We start from the raw sequence: 17474 nt of genomic DNA, 5'->3' as shown, positions 1-17474 counted from the left end.
TACTATTTTGGGCCCCGGTCCCTACAGTAATAATTAAAATTCACTTAACAACAATAATTTACATGTTCATTATATTTAGAAAAAAATATGTCAACTGAACCTATAGTTTCTTTTTTATTCTATTACTAGTATGTACTAAACACAAATTTATAATAAGGAAACTATGCAGATTGGAAGATTCATATTTTACCCAAGATGTATCTTCTTATTAACCGCCTAGGAAAAAAAATCCTGGAGCCGTTACTATGTCTATATCAAAATTTTGAGAAACACACTGGCTATATACGCCCCTCCCCGTACACTCCTCACACCAAAATATATGAATGAAGAGATTTGAAGAGGTCAAACTAATACTTCATACTAAAGAGATTTGAAATGGTTAAACTAACACTTCATAATGCATGTTAGGATAACTTTTTATAAAATGACCGAGAGTGATAGGTCATCTCTGCTCTTCAATAAGGGGAAATATTGGGAAGAAAAAGAACCTTTCAAAATAAGCACAACTCTATTAGAGCATCCAGATACAAAACCTGAAATTTTTTTACAGTTTTCTAAACTTTTCCATAATTTCTTATGGTAACTCCTCTGAATGAATATCAATTGCAATGACAGCAACTACCATGTTTTTCCACACGTCCGATGCAACTGAACTGGCCAGCTCAACCTCCTTCAGCTTGTCTTCAAAGTATTTATTTACTTAATTTGACAAGTAAGTCACTCCCAAGTTCCAGGACTACCAACAAACACAATGCCCAAACAGCAAAAAATTTGTTACAGGAAGAAGCCGATTGGCGATTGCATGCTATGCTTGAAGCAGCCCAATATACATACATTCAAACCCATCTAAAAAAAATATTTTCACAACATTAAAAATTTCTGGCTATGGTTTCTTGGTAAGTTACTCTTGAGGAGCCTTTGTCAAGGGTAGGAGGTAATGAAAGAAAAATCAAACCATCTCTCTGTCTCTGTCTCTCTCAAATAGCTTAAAAAAAATAAGGCTTCAGTAAGTCAAATATACGTCAAATTCAACCTAAGATAATGTTTTCTTTAAATTCCATAATGAGCAGGTAGATGCTTCTCTCTTCTCTTCAAAACTAGTGGGGAAGGTGAAGCCTGCCAAAAGAATGATTGATTTTAAGAAGGCCAAGATTAAAAATAAAAATAATCTAAATATGTTAATCAACCACAAATTAACAATAACAAAATAAATAATAATTGTAATCATGAAATGTAATAACAAATATATTTTTCATATCATTAAAATAAAGAAACAAAAATAACTAATTCAGAATTAATTACTAGCAATTAAAAGAAGAGAGTAATGTAAATACATATACATCTAATTGATCCATTAAAATAAAATGAGAAAATAGATTCTTGTAAAAGTATTAAGAGTATAGCAAATACCTATAAAGTTGTATGCATGTTTCATTACCTTAATTGCTTCTTAAAATATGTAGGATTCAATATTTATTTCTCTACCATTTTAAGTATTTAAATTTAAATAATTTAAGAAAGTCAAAAAGTATTTAAAATTTAAGTTTATAGCAAAAACTTAGATTTTAAAACCGTTAAAAAGTGAAGAGATATAGGAGAAGAAAATATAATGAAGAGTTGGAATCTACTCTTTGATGAATTGTATGATAAAAAAAAAAAAAAAATTATCTTAATTGCTCACGGCATTTCACTATTAGTTTCATCTTATCCCATTCTAAAAACGAAAAAAAAAAAAGAAGAAGAGAAAAGCTTCATCCTATCCAAAAAACTAAACAATTTAAGCAGCATTTTCCTATTCATTTATGGGATAAGTAGGAAAGGCAAATGCTTGAAGAAGAATGCTACGTCTACAACATTTTCACAATACTTTCGCAACAAATCTTAAATGACAAGTTGTTATTAGCTGTTACTAGTGGGTAAAAATCAATTAATTACTTACGATTTGATATGAAAGTATTGTGAAAATACTTGAATAGTGAAAATGGAACAAAACGTTAAACGTAGGACATTGTTTATTTCTTTAAGGGCTCTCTCTCTCTCTCTCTCTCTCTCTCTCTCTCTCTCTCTCTCTCTCTCTCTCTCTCTCTCTCTCTCAAAATGGTCAAACTTCTAAAGGATATTTGAATAGGATTTGGCTTATCTCTAGTCATTTTTTAACTAAAGATCTCTTTTTATTTTAAATATATAATGACAAGTAATAGTAGATTTTAATCTCCATATTTTATTTAGTTAGTGGGTGATGTGACAGTTTCAGATTAAAACAAAAAGAGATTCCAATTAAAAAATTATTAGAAGTAAGTCAAACCCATTTGAATATATATCACAATGGTTAGTACTATAGGGCTTTTTTTACGGAGTTTGGGGGCCAATTGCTCCCTCTTGCCCCCTGCTGGCTCTACCCATGATTCTAAGATTTGGGTGTTCCCTTCTCGCATATGAATAGTAGGTCTTGTCATGAATATAAATAGTGTGATAAACTATTAAGTGCAACGATAAGATATCATTCTTAAACTATTGAATAATTTATTCTAAGAATTTGATTGTGTTTAAATATTTATTTTATATATTAAAATTTAGTCACTCATTTGAGTTATTTTAGTTTGAAAGTAAAGTTTATTCCTTAACAAAAACTAAAATTGAAGGCTATGCTCCTTTAATTGAGCTCAAGCTCATCACCAAGTTTGAACGTGTAATTTTGTTTGGTGATGAACTCGAATTTGGGCTCAACTCACGTATGAAATTAAATTAAATGAATATATCAGAAATTTTAATACCTGGCTTGAGTTGGCTTTTTACTGCCCTAAGATGTGTCAATGAGCTACGATGTTCTTGGCAGCATAATTCTATAAGATGTTATAAAAATTAACTTATTTAACATTTAATACAATTAGAATATATATATATACACATACACAATTAACTTCTTCGCAACTTTTTAGTTGTGATTTCAAGTAAAATACATTAAAAGTTGATGAAGGAGATGGTGTTTCCTATATTTTTTCATTCACTTACTTAGCCAAAAATAAAAGTATGTATTATCTCATATATATTATTCTATGTTAAAATGAATTTATTTTGTTTATTCAAAATATAATATGCATGCATACATATTATATATGAGAATCTATATAATATTTAAAAATTAGAACATATAATTTATTATTACTTCCCATTGAACCATATTAGCATACGATTTCAGTCTAATTCGGTCCATTGTAGCGATGCTTTAAGAAGAGATGTTTGTATGAAAAGAGGAGCTGCTTCATTGGCAACTACATGTTATTGATAAAATTATATATATATATATATATATATATATATAGAGAGAGAGAGAGAGAGAGAGAGAGAGTTTACTTACATTTGCTTCGTCTTTAGGTTATTCAAGATGAATAAAGAGTGAACCATTTATAAGGAGTATTAGAAAAAAATTTCAACCATGCATTATATTATTTACAAAATATCTTGTCTTATATAATAATTGAATATAAAATGCATTATGTCTTCTTGAAAAAAAAATTACATAATTTAAATACTTTCAAACAATAAATATATACAGTTTAATTTAGAAAATCTAATATATATATATATATATATATATATATATATTGTATCAAGTATATATACTTTGTTAGAAAATACCCATTTCATTTTAAAATGAGTTTAAGACTAATAAGTTACATACATGATTTTCATTTTTTTAGTTATCGAAATAAACAAATAGTTAAATTTTTATTTACGTGCTGCAAAAGTCTACAACTAGTTAAGTCTAATCATTAAAATTATATTTCATAGTTATGATATTTGAAATGGTCAAGCTAATACTTTAATATTACACGTTTAGGAAAAAAAATTATAAAAAGACCAAAGGATAGGCCATCTATTCTTCAAGAGGGAGAAATAGTGGGAAGAAAAGGGACCTTCCAAATGACCACAACTCTGTTAGAGCATATATCCAGATACATAACTTGAATATTTCTTTTAGTTTTCTCTTAACTTTTCCATAATTTTTTTTTGGTAACTTTCCTGAATGAATAACTATACTATATCTATGTTTTTCTATATTACCGTTGCAACTGAACCAGTTTGGCCTAGCTTGTCTCCAAATTATTTAATTAAATAATTTGACAAGTAATTCACTTCCAAGTTTTGGGGCTACACCAATAAAAATATGAGCAATGTTTATTACACTAATAATTGTGATTTAGTTACGATTTCGAACTTTGAAATTATAACTTCAAGTTACTATTTTAGTTATTTTTTTGAGTGTGTGTAACAACTTTTCCTAGCGAAAAATTTTTTTACATACATAAAGAAGCTGATTGCATTAAGGCCGTGCTTGAAGAATGTCTACTAATATGTTGGGTTTTGTGGAGCCTAGTTGTGTTTGATTTGGATTATGACCTTATAAGGGACGTGTTTTGGGGCCCAAGCCCAGTGAGCAGGCTACTCTGGCCCAAAAGACCCTCAACAATGAATTTGTGTAGAGGATGGGCCGAAGAACTAGGTCAAGACAGAGTGCACGTAATTGTCAGGAAGCCATGCAACCGAATAAACGTGGGAACGTTTTATTACGCTTCTTGGGATATCAGTTCCTGAAATAACAGCTTGAATTTTCTTATAGAACTTCTCTCGTTTCCTCTCTCTTTTCCTTGCTTTTTACTCTCCCGTTCCGATCCCTTGATCGTGGGGGTTTTCTTCTCTTATATAGCATCCTTCCAATGATAATGGCCCTACACTTGTTGATCATCTGGGCCTCTACTTGAGTGCCTGTCCCATAAGATATCATTCACCTTTTCTGTGAGTTGCACTGGCCAAGATAGTACTGTTCTCCTGTCCTCTCCACATTAATGCAGCTGAAAAAGTAGCTTCCTTGCATTTAATGCGGCAGTTGTGGTTGCCCCCCTGTGCGTCCAGCAATCTCCTTCGATTTGGGACGATTTCCCACTACGTGAAGGGTTTGTGTTGGAGCCCCATTTGATGCGTCCGAGGAGATGTTCCTCCTCGGACGCCTCTTAAATGGGCCTGGCCCGGCCCAACAGGGTTGGGCTGGAAGCCCTTTGGCCTTGTCCTCACTTCTTGTCGTGATTGGGCCTTGCACGGGTGTCAAGGCCCACTGTTGACTGGTAAGCTTAACCCCCACAATAGCCCCTCAAAATTTCGACTCTTTCTTCGTGATCCGAGGAGGAGAGGTGGGATTTTGATACCCACTGGTTGGTTCACTGGTGGCCTATGTTTTGCACGTGCGGAGGCATACCTTCACGTGCCTTATTAATGCTGCAGGCATTTATTGACCCTGGGGGAAGTAACCGCAGCTTTTGGAGTTTTACGTTCTCTTAATCCTACGGTTGGGGACCGGATCTACGGTGGACAACATTTCATTTACTCTAGGCGGGAGTGTGTCTGTCCGACTTCCTCTGAGTATATAAGGCTTTGGAAGGCGTTCCTTCCTCGCTTTTGACGAATACTCCAGCATTCAGAACGCTTTAGAACCTTCTCCTTCAGCGCATCCTCTCCTTCGCCGCCGTTCTCTTGAAGATTCCGTCAAGCGCCTTTCCCGTAAGTGCACGCTTCTCCTTCGTTTTTCGTCATTAGGCAGACAGCCTTCACGTTGTCTAGGTTTAGAAGGGATGGGTAGGCTTGAAAAAATGGTAAATACTCCGGCCGGTATGGCGGGCTTCAGGGCGAAGTATCGTATCCCACCGGAGGTAGGTTTAGAGTATTGTCACCTGGAGGAAATTCTTATCAGGAGAAGGACGGGGGAAGTCGCAATTCCAATGATAGCCTTCGTGGAAGGAGGAATGACGATTCCAATGGGGAGAATAACTAGGGACTACCTACGTTGTCATAGGTTGGCCCCACACCAGTGCACCGTGAACCTGTTCTGGATCCTGGGGTGCACCGACGCCTTAAACGACCAGATGAACCTCGGCCTTTCATGGCAAGACGTGGTTCATCTTTATGAATGCCATAAGCTCGGCGACTCATATTACCTAAAGTCCAGGACCGACGAAGTGAGGTTGATATCCTGTCTTCCCAAGTCCAGCAAAGGCTTGAAGGATGACCATCTGATCGTCTCCGGACCATGGCATGACGGCCTTCACTGTCCGACTAGGGCAGGAGAGCCAGGTGGGGTGTCATAGATTTAGATTCCATGGGGAGGACCTTAGTTTCGAGCTCTTCCCCCCTTTGCTTTTCTTTCTGTTCTTTTTTAAACTTGTTGGTTTCGTTGCATGCCTCCTCGGACTAACACAAACCCTTTAACGGCCTTTGCAGACAAGCAGCGAACTTCCCCTCGGCTGAGCTGTGTCAACGTTCCAGCTCTAAACTTCCTCCTTCGATCTGAGATTTTCGTGAGTGAGGACGGACAATTGCGGTCGGCTCCCCTGATTTTGGACTACGTTCCTCTCACTCGATCCTTGGTGGACCCCGGCCAAGCTATAAGGGCTGGCAGTCCTCTATTGGCACGTATTGACGTATCCATATCGGGGTTCTTTGCTTCATCAGACTTACCCCCTGTTCGGCTGCCTCCCCAACGAGCCTTTCCCCCAGTGGTTATCCCGGAGGAGGAGGCTGGTTCTTCACATTCATCCTTGGAAGAACAAATAGACCAGTTCCATTTTCCCGAGGAAGGAGAAGTATCGGCCAGGGTAGTAGAGCTCTCAGACTCTGACGCCGATCTTGACCGTGCTTCAGCGGCTCCTGATACTGGTCTAGTCATCGCACAGGTTGACACCAGTGAAGAAGTTGAAGAAGAGGGTATGGACCTGAAGCTGAGGGCAGGCCTCAGGGGCCTTATGTCAAACAGGAGCAAAGGGCAGTCCTCCAAGGATGCTCCAAAGGAACAAGCTGTCAAGAAGGCTCCTGCTCCTCCTCTCCTTCCCCCCTCGTCTGACCCGCCGCTGTAGCCTATGCCTAACTTAAGGCGAAAAAGGCAGGTGGAGGAAACGGAGGAGGGAGAGATTGGCCGCGAGAAGGCCGGGCCCCAGAAGAAGGGCAAAGAAACGAGAGAGTCCCGTGATAAGAGGACTAGGTCCACTAATACTCGAGACGAGGCAGCCACTCGTAGGGAACAACGTACATGGTCACCTCGGATTGAATTGGACGGTGCCCCGGTCCCTTGGGATGCTACCCTATGGGAGTCTCAACGAGAGCAGGCATCATACTTGGCTGAGGCCCTGCAGCAACCCCTTCTCTTGCCTCGTGATATGGAGGGGCTCAGGAAGACCCGTCAGCCAGAACTTTTCATGTCACTGAAGAGGGACATGGCCATGGTAAGTGGAGTCTTCTATCCCGTGCCTATATTGCGCATCCTATTGTCGTTATGTTTTAATAGGGTTTTTATTTACCTCTGAGCGCAGGTTACTCAGCAAATTTACGTTGCGGAGGAATGGGCCAAGAAGGCTCGCGAGGACTTGCATAAGGAGGCTCAGTCCCTCTATGCCGCCGAGAAGGCTACTGCTGACCTCAAACTGAATTTTGAGCGTCAGGATAAAGAAATGAAGGAGGTGAAGAAGGCTCATGCGAGCGCGGAGGCCGGCGTTAAGAATGCCGAAAAGCAAGCCGAGGAGCTGCGCTTAAATCTCCGTCAGTCTGAGGAGAAACTTGCGGCGGAGCAGCAGGCGGTCTCTACGCTCAAGGCTGAGCTTGCAAAGACCAAGGAGGAGGCCCGTCTGGCAAGGGAGGCCGCTGAGAAGGCTGTAGCGGCCTCGTACGAGCGTGCAGTGCATGATACCGAGGCTAGGATTGCCGAGGAGGTAGCCATTGTCAGCAGGGAATACATCACCACGTCCTGGAATGTAGCCCTGGATCGGGCAGATGTCCCAGTGGATTCTGATCTCAGGAATGCTGAGAACATCTTTTTTCCAGAGGATGTACGTGAAATCCCTGACGAGGACGCCTCCAAAGAGCCTCTTCCAGCTGACTCCTCTATTCTCGAGGTCGGGGGCAATGAGCAGACCGTGCAGGACAAGCCACCCGAGGACAGCCTCTCTATCAACGAAATCGTCGCACAAGCCAAGGGGGCTGCCCCGGGGACCCAAGTAGCTGATGATCAGCCCAATCCTGCTCAGGGCCCTTAGGAGACTAGTGTAGGATCTGTTAGTCTCGCCTTTTGTATCTCGTTTTGTTTTACCTCATCAGGGTTTGTAAACAGAATTACTTTTGGGATTTTAATGATGAAGGTTATTTTCTTTCAAATATTAGTGTTTGCCTTCCTTCTTTTTTGCTTTCATGTCTGTTCCGTCGCTAACTGTTGACAATTGAACGTAAATGAATGAATACGTGAATGGATCGATAGTTAATAATTAGCTGTATTGGCTGCGAACCTTGTTTTATCCCAGCCCCTGGTCCGAAGAGCCAGTTAGGATTTGGGCCCCATTTAACACTTAAGGAGAACGATGTTGTGGTTATTTCCCCAAGCCTGTGGTCCGAGGAGCCATGCAAGACTTGAGTTCTGTTTAACTCTTCTTGAGAACCAATTTGTAGTTAATTTCCCCCAAGTCTGTGGTCCGAAGAGCCAGGCAGGACTTGGGTTCTGTTTAACACTTAGTTGGCACGCTTCATGGTTAATTTCCCCCAGGTCTGTGGTCCAAAGAGCCAGGCAGGACTTGGGTTCTGTTTAACGTTTAGTTGGCACGCTTGATGGTTAATTTCCCCCAGGTCTGTGGTCCGAAGAGCCAGGCAGGACTTGGGTTCTGTTTAACACTTAGTTGGCACGCTTCATGGTTAATTTCCCCCAAGTCTGTGGTCCGAAGAGCCAGGCAGGACTTGGGTTCTGTTTAACGCTTAGTTGGCACGCTTGATGGTTAATTTCCCCCAGGTCTGTGGTCCGAAGAGCCAGGCAGGACTTGGGTTCTGTTTAACGCTTAGTTGGCACGCTTGATGGTTAATTTCCCCCAGGTCTGTGGTCCGAAGAGCCAGGCAGGACTTGGGTTCTGTTTAACACTTAGTTGGCACGCTTCATGGTTAATTTCCCCCAAGTCTGTGGTCCGAAGAGCCAGGCAGGACTTGGGTTCTGTTTAACGCTTAGTTGGCACGCTTGATGGTTAATTTCCCCCAGGTCTGTGGTCCGAAGAGCCAGGCAGGACTTGGGTTCTGTTTAACACTTAGATCAAGTAACTGCACAGCAATTCGGCATCAAATTTTACATCTTTCATTAATAACAGTACCTTTTCAGGTTGTTTACATTCCAAGGGCGTGGGACTACACGTTCATCCAAGTCTTCTAAATAGTAGGCTCCTACGCCCGCTACGGAAGTGATGCGGTACGGTCCCTCCCAATTTGGTCCGAGCTTCCCCCAGGTGGGGTTCCTCGCATTGCCCAAGACTTTCCTCAATACTAGATCTCCGGGCACCAAGGGCCTGGGCTTCACCTTGGCGTCATAGCCTTGCTTGAGCTTCTGCTGATAATTAGCTAGGTGGACCATCGCGCCTTCCCTTCTTTCGTCGATGAGGTCCAAGCTCTTTTCTAGAAGTTTGTCATTGGTGGCGGGACAAAAAGTGGTGGTCCTCTGGGTTGGGAAGTTCACCTCCAACGGAATGACGGCCTCGGCCCCGTAGGTCAGTGAAAAAGGGGTCTCCCTTGTGGACCTACGAGGCGTGGTGCGGTATGTCCATAAGACATGGGCTAGCTCTTCTACCCATCTTCCCTTTGAGTCATCCAGTCTCTTTTTCAGTCCGTTCAATATGGTCTTGTTGACGGCTTCTGCTTGGCCGTTACTTTGGGGGTAAGCTGGCGTGGAATACCGGTTAACAATTCCCAACTCGCTGCAGTACCTTCTGAAGGCTTTGCTATCAAACTGGAGCCCGTTGTCCGACACCAGGGTGTGCGGGGTGCCAAATCTGGTGACTATATTCTTCCAGAGAAACTTCTTGACATCGACGTCCCTAATATTTGCCAGCGCCTCTGCCTCTACCCATTTGGTGAAGTAGTCGGTGCCGACGAGAAGAAATCTCCTGTTCCCTGTTGCCTTGGGGAATGGACCGAGTATATCTAGGCCCCATTGTGCGAACGGCCAGGGACTTGACATCGGGTTTAGCTCTCCACCAGGCTGGTGTATGCTCGGAGCGAACCTCTGGCATTGGTCACACTTCTTCACGTAATCCATGGCTTCCTTTTTCATGCTCGGCCACCAATAACCCTGCGTTAAGGGTCTGTGAGACAAAGACCTACCCCCCGTGTGACTTCCACAAATTCCTTCATGTAACTCCTCCAGGATGAGTTCCGCAGCCTCTGGGTGCACGCATAGCAAGTACGGCCCTGAAAACGAGCGTCTGTAAAGCTTGGAGTCCTCCGATAACCAGAATCGGGTAGCTTTTCTCCTGATTTTCCCAGCCTCAACCCTATCATCTGGCAAGGTGTCGTGCTTCAGGTATAGAACGATAGGGTCCATCCAGCTCGGTCCTGCCCTAACGTTATGTATTCCAATCCCATTGGCCCTTTCTGTTGATGGACGGAGGACCTCTTCCACCAAAATGACTCGGGGTAGGGGTTGAGCCGAGGAGGTAGCCAACGTCGCAAGAGAATCAGCATGAGTGTTCCCACTTCGGGGTACGTGCGTCAGGCGGAAGTGATGAAATTGGGACTGTAGATGCTTAACCCGAACTAGATATTCCTGCATTCTTTCGTCCTTTGCCTCCATGTCCCCATTTATCTGCCCCACAATAAGTCTTGAATCTGAGAACATGTCTACAGATTTTCCCCTCAACTTCCGGATCATTCCCATTCCTTCCAGTAGTGCTTCGTATTCGGCTTCGTTATTCGTGGCTGAAAAACCGAGTCTCAATGACTTCTCTATGGTTATCCCTTCAGGTGAGAGCAGGACAAGTCCTAACCCTGAGCCCCTTTGGTTTGCTGCGCCATTGACGTGCACTTTCCACCAGGTGTTTTCATGCTGGGAGACCGTGTTGATCATCTTCTCATCAGCCCCCAGTAAGTCCGACACTTCCTTTCCCTCTGATGCGGGCTCCGCAAACTCTGCCACCAGGTCCGCGAGGACCTGGCCCTTTATAGCGGTGCGAGGCATGTATTTAATGTCAAAAGCGCCCAAAATAGTTCCCCATTTTGCAATTCTACTCGTGTAATCGGCGCTGCGTAGGATGGATTTTAAGGGGAGTTGAGTTAACACCACAACCGTGTGTGCTTGAAAATAGTGGGGCAGTTTTCTCGTGGCCTGCACGATGGCCAGGATAGCCTTTTCGAGGGGGAGGTAACGGGTTTCTGCCTCCTGTAGCGACTTGCTGACGTAATAGACTGGTCGCTGTATGCCGTTGTCTTCTCGGATCAGCACCAAGCTTACTGCATGTGGAGCCACTGCTATGTAGGCAAACAAAACCTCGTCGGCCTCGAGACTGGACATAATCGGTGGCTGGGTGAGGTACTCCTTTAGCTGTTGGAAAGCAATCACGCATTCCTCATCCCACTCAAACCCTTTCCACTTGTGCAATAGGAGAAAAAATGGCCTGCATCTATCTGCTGAGCGCGAGATGAAACGGTTTAAAGCCGCTATCATACCAGTAAGCTTCTGGACCTCCTTTGGGTTCCGAGGAGGCTGCAAGTTATGGATGGCTCTTATTTGGTCAGGGTTAGCCTCAATGCCTCTGTGAGTCACCATATAGCCCAAAAACTTCCCAGATCCCACTCCAAATGAGCATTTGGTCGCATTCAGCCATAGTTTATACTTTCTTAGTGTTTGAAAAATGTCTCCGAGGTCATCAATATGGTTGGGAGCCAGCTTGCTTTTAACCACCATGTCGTCTATGTACACTTCAATGTTCTTACCCATCTGATGTTCAAACATCTTGGTCATCATCCTCTGATAGGTTGACCCGGCATTTTTTAGGCCGAAGGGCATTACTTTATAATGATAATTCCCAACTGGGGTGACAAAAGCAGTCTTCTTCTGGTCTTCGGCGGCCAAGGGTATCTGGTGGTAACCCTGAAAAGCGTCTAGGAAACTCATTCTGGGATGTCCGACAGTCGCATCTACCAACTGGTCTATTCGGGGCATAGGGAAGGGATCCTTCGGGCATGCTTTGTTTAGGTCGGTGAAGTCTACGCAGACTCGCCATTTCCCACTCTTCTTCCTCACCACCACCGTGTTGGCTAACCACTCGGGATAGAAGACCTCTTTGATAGCCCCTGCTTTCTTCAATCTTGTGACCTCTTCTATCACGGCGTCAGTATGCTCCTTCGATGGTCGTCTAGGGGCTTGCCTCTTAGGGGTTATGGCCGGGTTCACATTTAGGCGGTGGCAGATGAAATCAGGGTCTACCCCGGGGGCCTCATAGGGGTCCCAAGCAAATACGTCTAAATTCTGTCGGAGGAAGGCAGTCAGTGCTGATTTCTCTTGGGGTGACAATTCCGAGCCAATTTGAAAAAACCTTTCAGGGTCAGATCCGACAAGTACCTTCTCCAACTCCTCGCAGCTCACCTCCATGGCTGGTCCTCCACTGCCCGCAGTTGGGACCGTAGTCATTAATTGCTATAAACCGTTCTCGGCCGGCGGGGTAGTTATGCGATTCTGCTGCCGCAAGATTGCCGACACCATGCATTGCCTAGCAACTCCCTGGTCCCCTATTATCTCTTTGATCTGACCTCCTGACGGATATTTCACCTTTTGGTGCAAGGTCGACGACACAGCCCCCAGAGTATGAAGCCATGGCCGGGCCACGATGGCTGTGTAAGGGGAGTAGGCATCTACGAAAATGAAGTTTACTTCTACCACCTCCGAGTCTGTCTGGACAGGCAACTTAATCATGCCTTTCGGGATGACTACTTTTCCTTCAAAGTTAAGAAGGGGGGAATCGTATGGTAACAGGTCTGCCTGCTTCAAGTTCATTCCCTTATACAAATCAGGGTACATTATCTCCACAGCGCTGCCCTGATCAACTAACACCCTTTTGACGTCGTAACCTCCTATCCTGAGCGTCACGACCAGGGCATCATCATGGGGTTGGATAGTCCCTCGTTTGTCTTCGTCCGTGAACCCAATCAATGGCGTGGTGCCCACTCTGACCCTCTTGGGTTCCCTGTCATCTGGCTTAGTCGGGAGATTGCTCACTGACATTACCCTGAAGGGGACAGGGCCTGTCCTTCCAGGTGCGGCGAGAATGATGTTAATTGTGCCAATGGGCGGCCTCAACGCACTTTGTCTGGTCTCGTTGTTTGATGGTTCTTGCCATCCTTCAGAGCGATGCAGCAGATGTTTCAGCTTCCCTTCTCGGACGAGCCGGTCTAAATAATTCTTCAGGTTCCTGCAATCATCAGTAGTGTGACCGGGCTCCTGATGGTATTCGCAATACAGGTTCTGATTACGCTTTGAAGGATAGCCGGACATCTTGTTTGGCCACTGAAAGAAAGGCTCATACTTCACCTTCTCTAGGATTTTGTGAGGAGGTTCTCAGAACACGGCATAGACTGCCTGAGCCCCAGTAGATCCGGACTGCTCTACATAGTCCCTTCTCGGCCTGTTACTGTTGTTAAACCGTTCCGACCTGAAGTCCCTCCTCTCTTGAGGGACAGCCTTCGCTTTACCCTTCCCCATATTCTAGTCCTCCTCGACCCTTTTATACTTGTCAATTCGGTCCATGAGTTGGCGCACGCTGGTGACTGGTTTTCCAGTAAGGGACTTTCTCAAGCCGTGCTTAGTCGGCAAGCCCCTTTTGAACGTACTAATAGCGACGTCATCATATTTCCCTTCGGTTTCGACCTCATTATACATTTCCCAGTATCTATCTGAGTAGGCCTTCAACGTCTCTCCTTCCCGCATGGACAAGGATAGGAGGGAATCCAGGGGCCGAGGGACTCTAGTACTGGTGATGAAACGGGAACCGAAAGCCTGCGTCAGCTGTTTAAAGGAATCTATGGAATTCGGCTGGAGGGAATCGAACCATCTCATCGCCATAGGCCCCAAGCTAGATGGGAATATCCTACACATTAACGCCTCATCCCTGGTGTGGACGGCCATCCTCTGGTTAAATTGGCTCACATGCTCCATTGGGTCGGACCGACCATTGTATATAGCGTACGTTGGTTGATGGAACCGCCGAGGTAGCGCTGCCCTCTCTATCCTGCGGGTAAACGGCGATTGGGAGATGTGATCCAGGGCCTTACTCATGGCATCGTTGGCCAGGCCTTGATAAGATGGGCTCTTGTGACCGCGTTTACGGGGTCTCTCTTCCTCGTAGGAGAAGGTCTCGCTCGGGGGGGTGTTTGATCTTCGCCGATATTCATTATCCCCGTCATTGCTAGAGCCCGAAGAGGGTAAAGGGCGTTTCCGCTGTGCTCGGCGTAACTTTTTCTTCAAATCGTCAATCTCTTTTCGTAAAGCCTTTCGATCGTCTTTTTCAGGGGATGCATGACCCTTTCCCTTTGAACGGCTTTTACTCGTATGAGAGGTGTTCACGCTTCCCTCTCGTCGGTTATCTTGGTTGTTCCCTTGTTCGATATTTAGAAAATTGTCCTGCCGTTGAGAATCTGCATGTCCGGCTTAGCGCGGGCCTGATCCTTCCATCTCTTGCCGTTGACTTGTCGAGACACAAATTCTCACCACAGACGGCGCCAATTGTAAGGGACGTGTTTTGGGGCCCAAGCCCAGTGAGCAGGCTACTCTGGCCCAAAAGACCCTCAACAATGAATTTGTGTAGAGGATGGGTCGAAGAACTAGGTCAAGACAGAGTGCACGTAATTGTCAGGAAGCCATGCAACCGAATAAACGTGGGAACGTTTTATTACGCTTCTTGGGATATCAGTTCCTGAAATAACAGCTTGAATTTTCTTATAGAACTTCTCTCGTTTCCTCTCTCTTTTCCTTGCTTTTTACTCTCCCGTTCCGATCCCTTGATCGTGGGGGTTTTCTTCTCTTATATAGCATCCTTCCAATGATAATGGCCCTACACTTGTTGATCATCTGGGCCTCTACTTGAGTGCCTGTCCCATAAGACATCATCCACCTTTTCTGTGAGTTGCACTGGCCAAGATAGTACTGTTCTCCTGTCCTCTCCACATTAATGCGGCTGAAAAAGTAGCTTCCTTGCATTTAATGCGGCAGTTGTGGTTGCCCCCCTGTGCGTCCAGCAATCTCCTTCGATTTGGGACGATTTCCCACTACGTGAAGGGTTTGTGTTGGAGCCCCATTTAATGCGTCCGAGGAGATGTTCCTCCTCGGACGCCTCTTAAATGGGCCTGGCCCGGCCCAACAGGGTTGGGCTGGAAGCCATTTGGCCTTGTCCTCACTTCTTGTCGTGATTGGGCCTTGCACGGGTGTCAAGGCCCACTGTTGACTGGTAAGCTTAACCCCCACAGACCCAATCCAAAATAATGTTGTTACAGTTTTTAATGGGAGATTTTCTGGAGCTTAATTCATGGAGCGGAGGCTTGGGCCGATAGGCCCAAGCTGTAGCGTAATATTTAACAAGCACTTCCATTTTATATCTCCTCCGATTCTCATTGTCTACAAGCCTGTATGCAGAGATGCAAATGCAATCAGCATTTCCAAAGAAAATAAGCGAAGATATCGCCCAAATAGCAAACAATTCATTACGAAAAGATTCTGATTGCTTCTGGCCAAAAGTGTATAGGTTATCAGGTACGTATGCAAAGCGTCAGCTATCCATATCAGTGGGCAGCGCCATGTATGGTTCAGGGGTTCAAGTGAACCGTGAGCTGGCAATTTTTTTATTTTATTTTTTTTATATATATAATTTTTTAGTTTGACCCTCCTAAAATAAAAATTTGAACACCTTGAAACTAAATTCTATTTAAACCCACTGAAAATAAGTTTAATTATGATCTTCTTAGCAATATTTTGATCTTTTTAAACGCAAGAAAGCGACTAACAATAAACAAATTTTATCTATAATCTGGGAGAAATAATAAGCCCAACAAAAAAAGTAAATTTTTTTTTTTCATCTTAATTTTAAAAAAAAAACCAATTTATATATTAAAGAATTTGAAATAAACTAATGAAAAATCCGTAGTTTATATTGTACTATCAATGTAATAGTTCCACTATTTCTAAACAAATATGAATAATATTGTATATTTTTTTGCAAATGTATATGGTATAATTATCAATAATGTAAATCTCATATTGATTTTAGACAAATGTGTACAGTATAATTGTGTAAATCTTACATTGATAGTACAATGTAAACAAGTAACCGTCCTAAACTAATAAATAAAAGTATTTTAATTAGTAATAATTAAAATTCACTTAACAACAATAATTTACATGTTCATTATATTTATAAAAAATATGTCAAATGAACCTATAGTTCATTTTTTATTCTATTACTAGTACGTACTTAAAACAAATTTATAATAAGGAAACTATATAGACCGCAAGATTCATATTTTACCCAAGATATATCTTCTTATTGACCCCTAGAAAAAAAAATCCTAAAGCCGCTACTATGTCTATATCAAAAATTTGAGAAACAAACTGGCTATATACGCCCCTCCCCGTACACTCCTCACACCAAAATATATGCATGAAGAGATTTGAAGAGGTCAAACTAATACTTCATACTAAAGAGATTTGAAATGGTTAAACTAACACTTCATAATGCATGTTAGGATAACTTTTTATAAAATGACCGAGAGTGATAGACCATCTCTGCTCTTCAATAGGGGGAAATATTGGAAGAAAAAGAACCTTTCAAAATAAGCACAACTCTATTAGAGCATCCATATACAAAACCTGAAATTTTTTTTATTGTTTTCTAAACTTTTCCATAATTTTTTATTGTCTTGTGTGTGATTATTTTTTTTTTTTTGGCGTATATTTTTCTCTATTTTTGCATTTAACAGGTCTAGGAATTTCGTACATATTCCCATCATAATATACATACATTCAAACTCTTGTAAAAACAATATTTCTACAACGTTACAAATTTTTGGATATGGTTTCTTGGTAAGTTTCTCGTGAGGAGCCTAAATTAAAGGTATGAAGTAATGAAAAAACAAACAGCTCTCTCTCTCACTCTCTCTCAATAGCTTAAAAAAAGAAGGCTTGAGGAAGTCAAATATACACCTAATTCAATTAAAGATCATGTTTTCTTTAAAATACATCAAGGTACGTTTGAGGTAATAAATAATAAAAAAACAAATCTGTCTCTCTCAATTAGCTTAAAAAAAGAAGGCTTGAGGAAGTGAAATATACATCAATTTCAATCCAAGATCACGTTTTCTTTAAAGTACATCACGGTATGAGGTAATAAATAAATAAATAAATTTGTCTCTCTCAATTAGCTTAAAAAAAGAAGGCTTGATGAAGTCAAATATACATCAAATTCAATCCAAGATCATGTTATCTTTAATAATTTCCATAATGAGCACGTCGATGTCTCTTTCCCACAACTACAGCATTTCTCTTGGTCTTGTTTTTTTTAAGAAAATGAAATTGTGGGTTTTTTTATGAAACAAATTGAAAAAGTTTTAATGGGTTTTTCTGTTAAATATTTTATTCATTTGTT

At 42.4% G+C, this 17474-nt stretch overlaps 2 protein-coding genes across 2 annotated transcripts; both read right to left on the bottom strand.

The window, feature by feature from the left end:
* Positions 1 to 8227: 8227 nt before the first annotated feature.
* LOC115970511 (protein NYNRIN-like) lies at positions 8228 to 12475 on the bottom strand. The gene is made up of 3 exons (XM_031090138.1): positions 12161 to 12475; positions 9185 to 11935; positions 8228 to 8248 (listed from the first exon to the last, which is right to left on the bottom strand). Exons 1-3 carry the CDS (start codon positions 12473 to 12475, stop codon positions 8228 to 8230), a joined length of 3087 nt encoding a protein of 1028 aa, XP_030945998.1.
* Positions 12476 to 12481: 6 nt separating this feature from the next.
* Positions 12482 to 13336, bottom strand: LOC115970510. The gene has a single exon (XM_031090137.1). It carries the CDS (start codon positions 13334 to 13336, stop codon positions 12482 to 12484), a length of 855 nt encoding a protein of 284 aa, XP_030945997.1.
* Positions 13337 to 17474: the final 4138 nt, after the last annotated feature.

Source organism: Quercus lobata, chromosome 12 (genome assembly GCF_001633185.2).
Source record: "Quercus lobata isolate SW786 chromosome 12, ValleyOak3.0 Primary Assembly, whole genome shotgun sequence".
Taxonomy (NCBI): Eukaryota; Viridiplantae; Streptophyta; class Magnoliopsida; order Fagales; family Fagaceae; genus Quercus; species Quercus lobata.
Note: the sequence above shows the minus strand (reverse complement) of the source record. Positions and strands in the feature narration are given on the sequence as shown.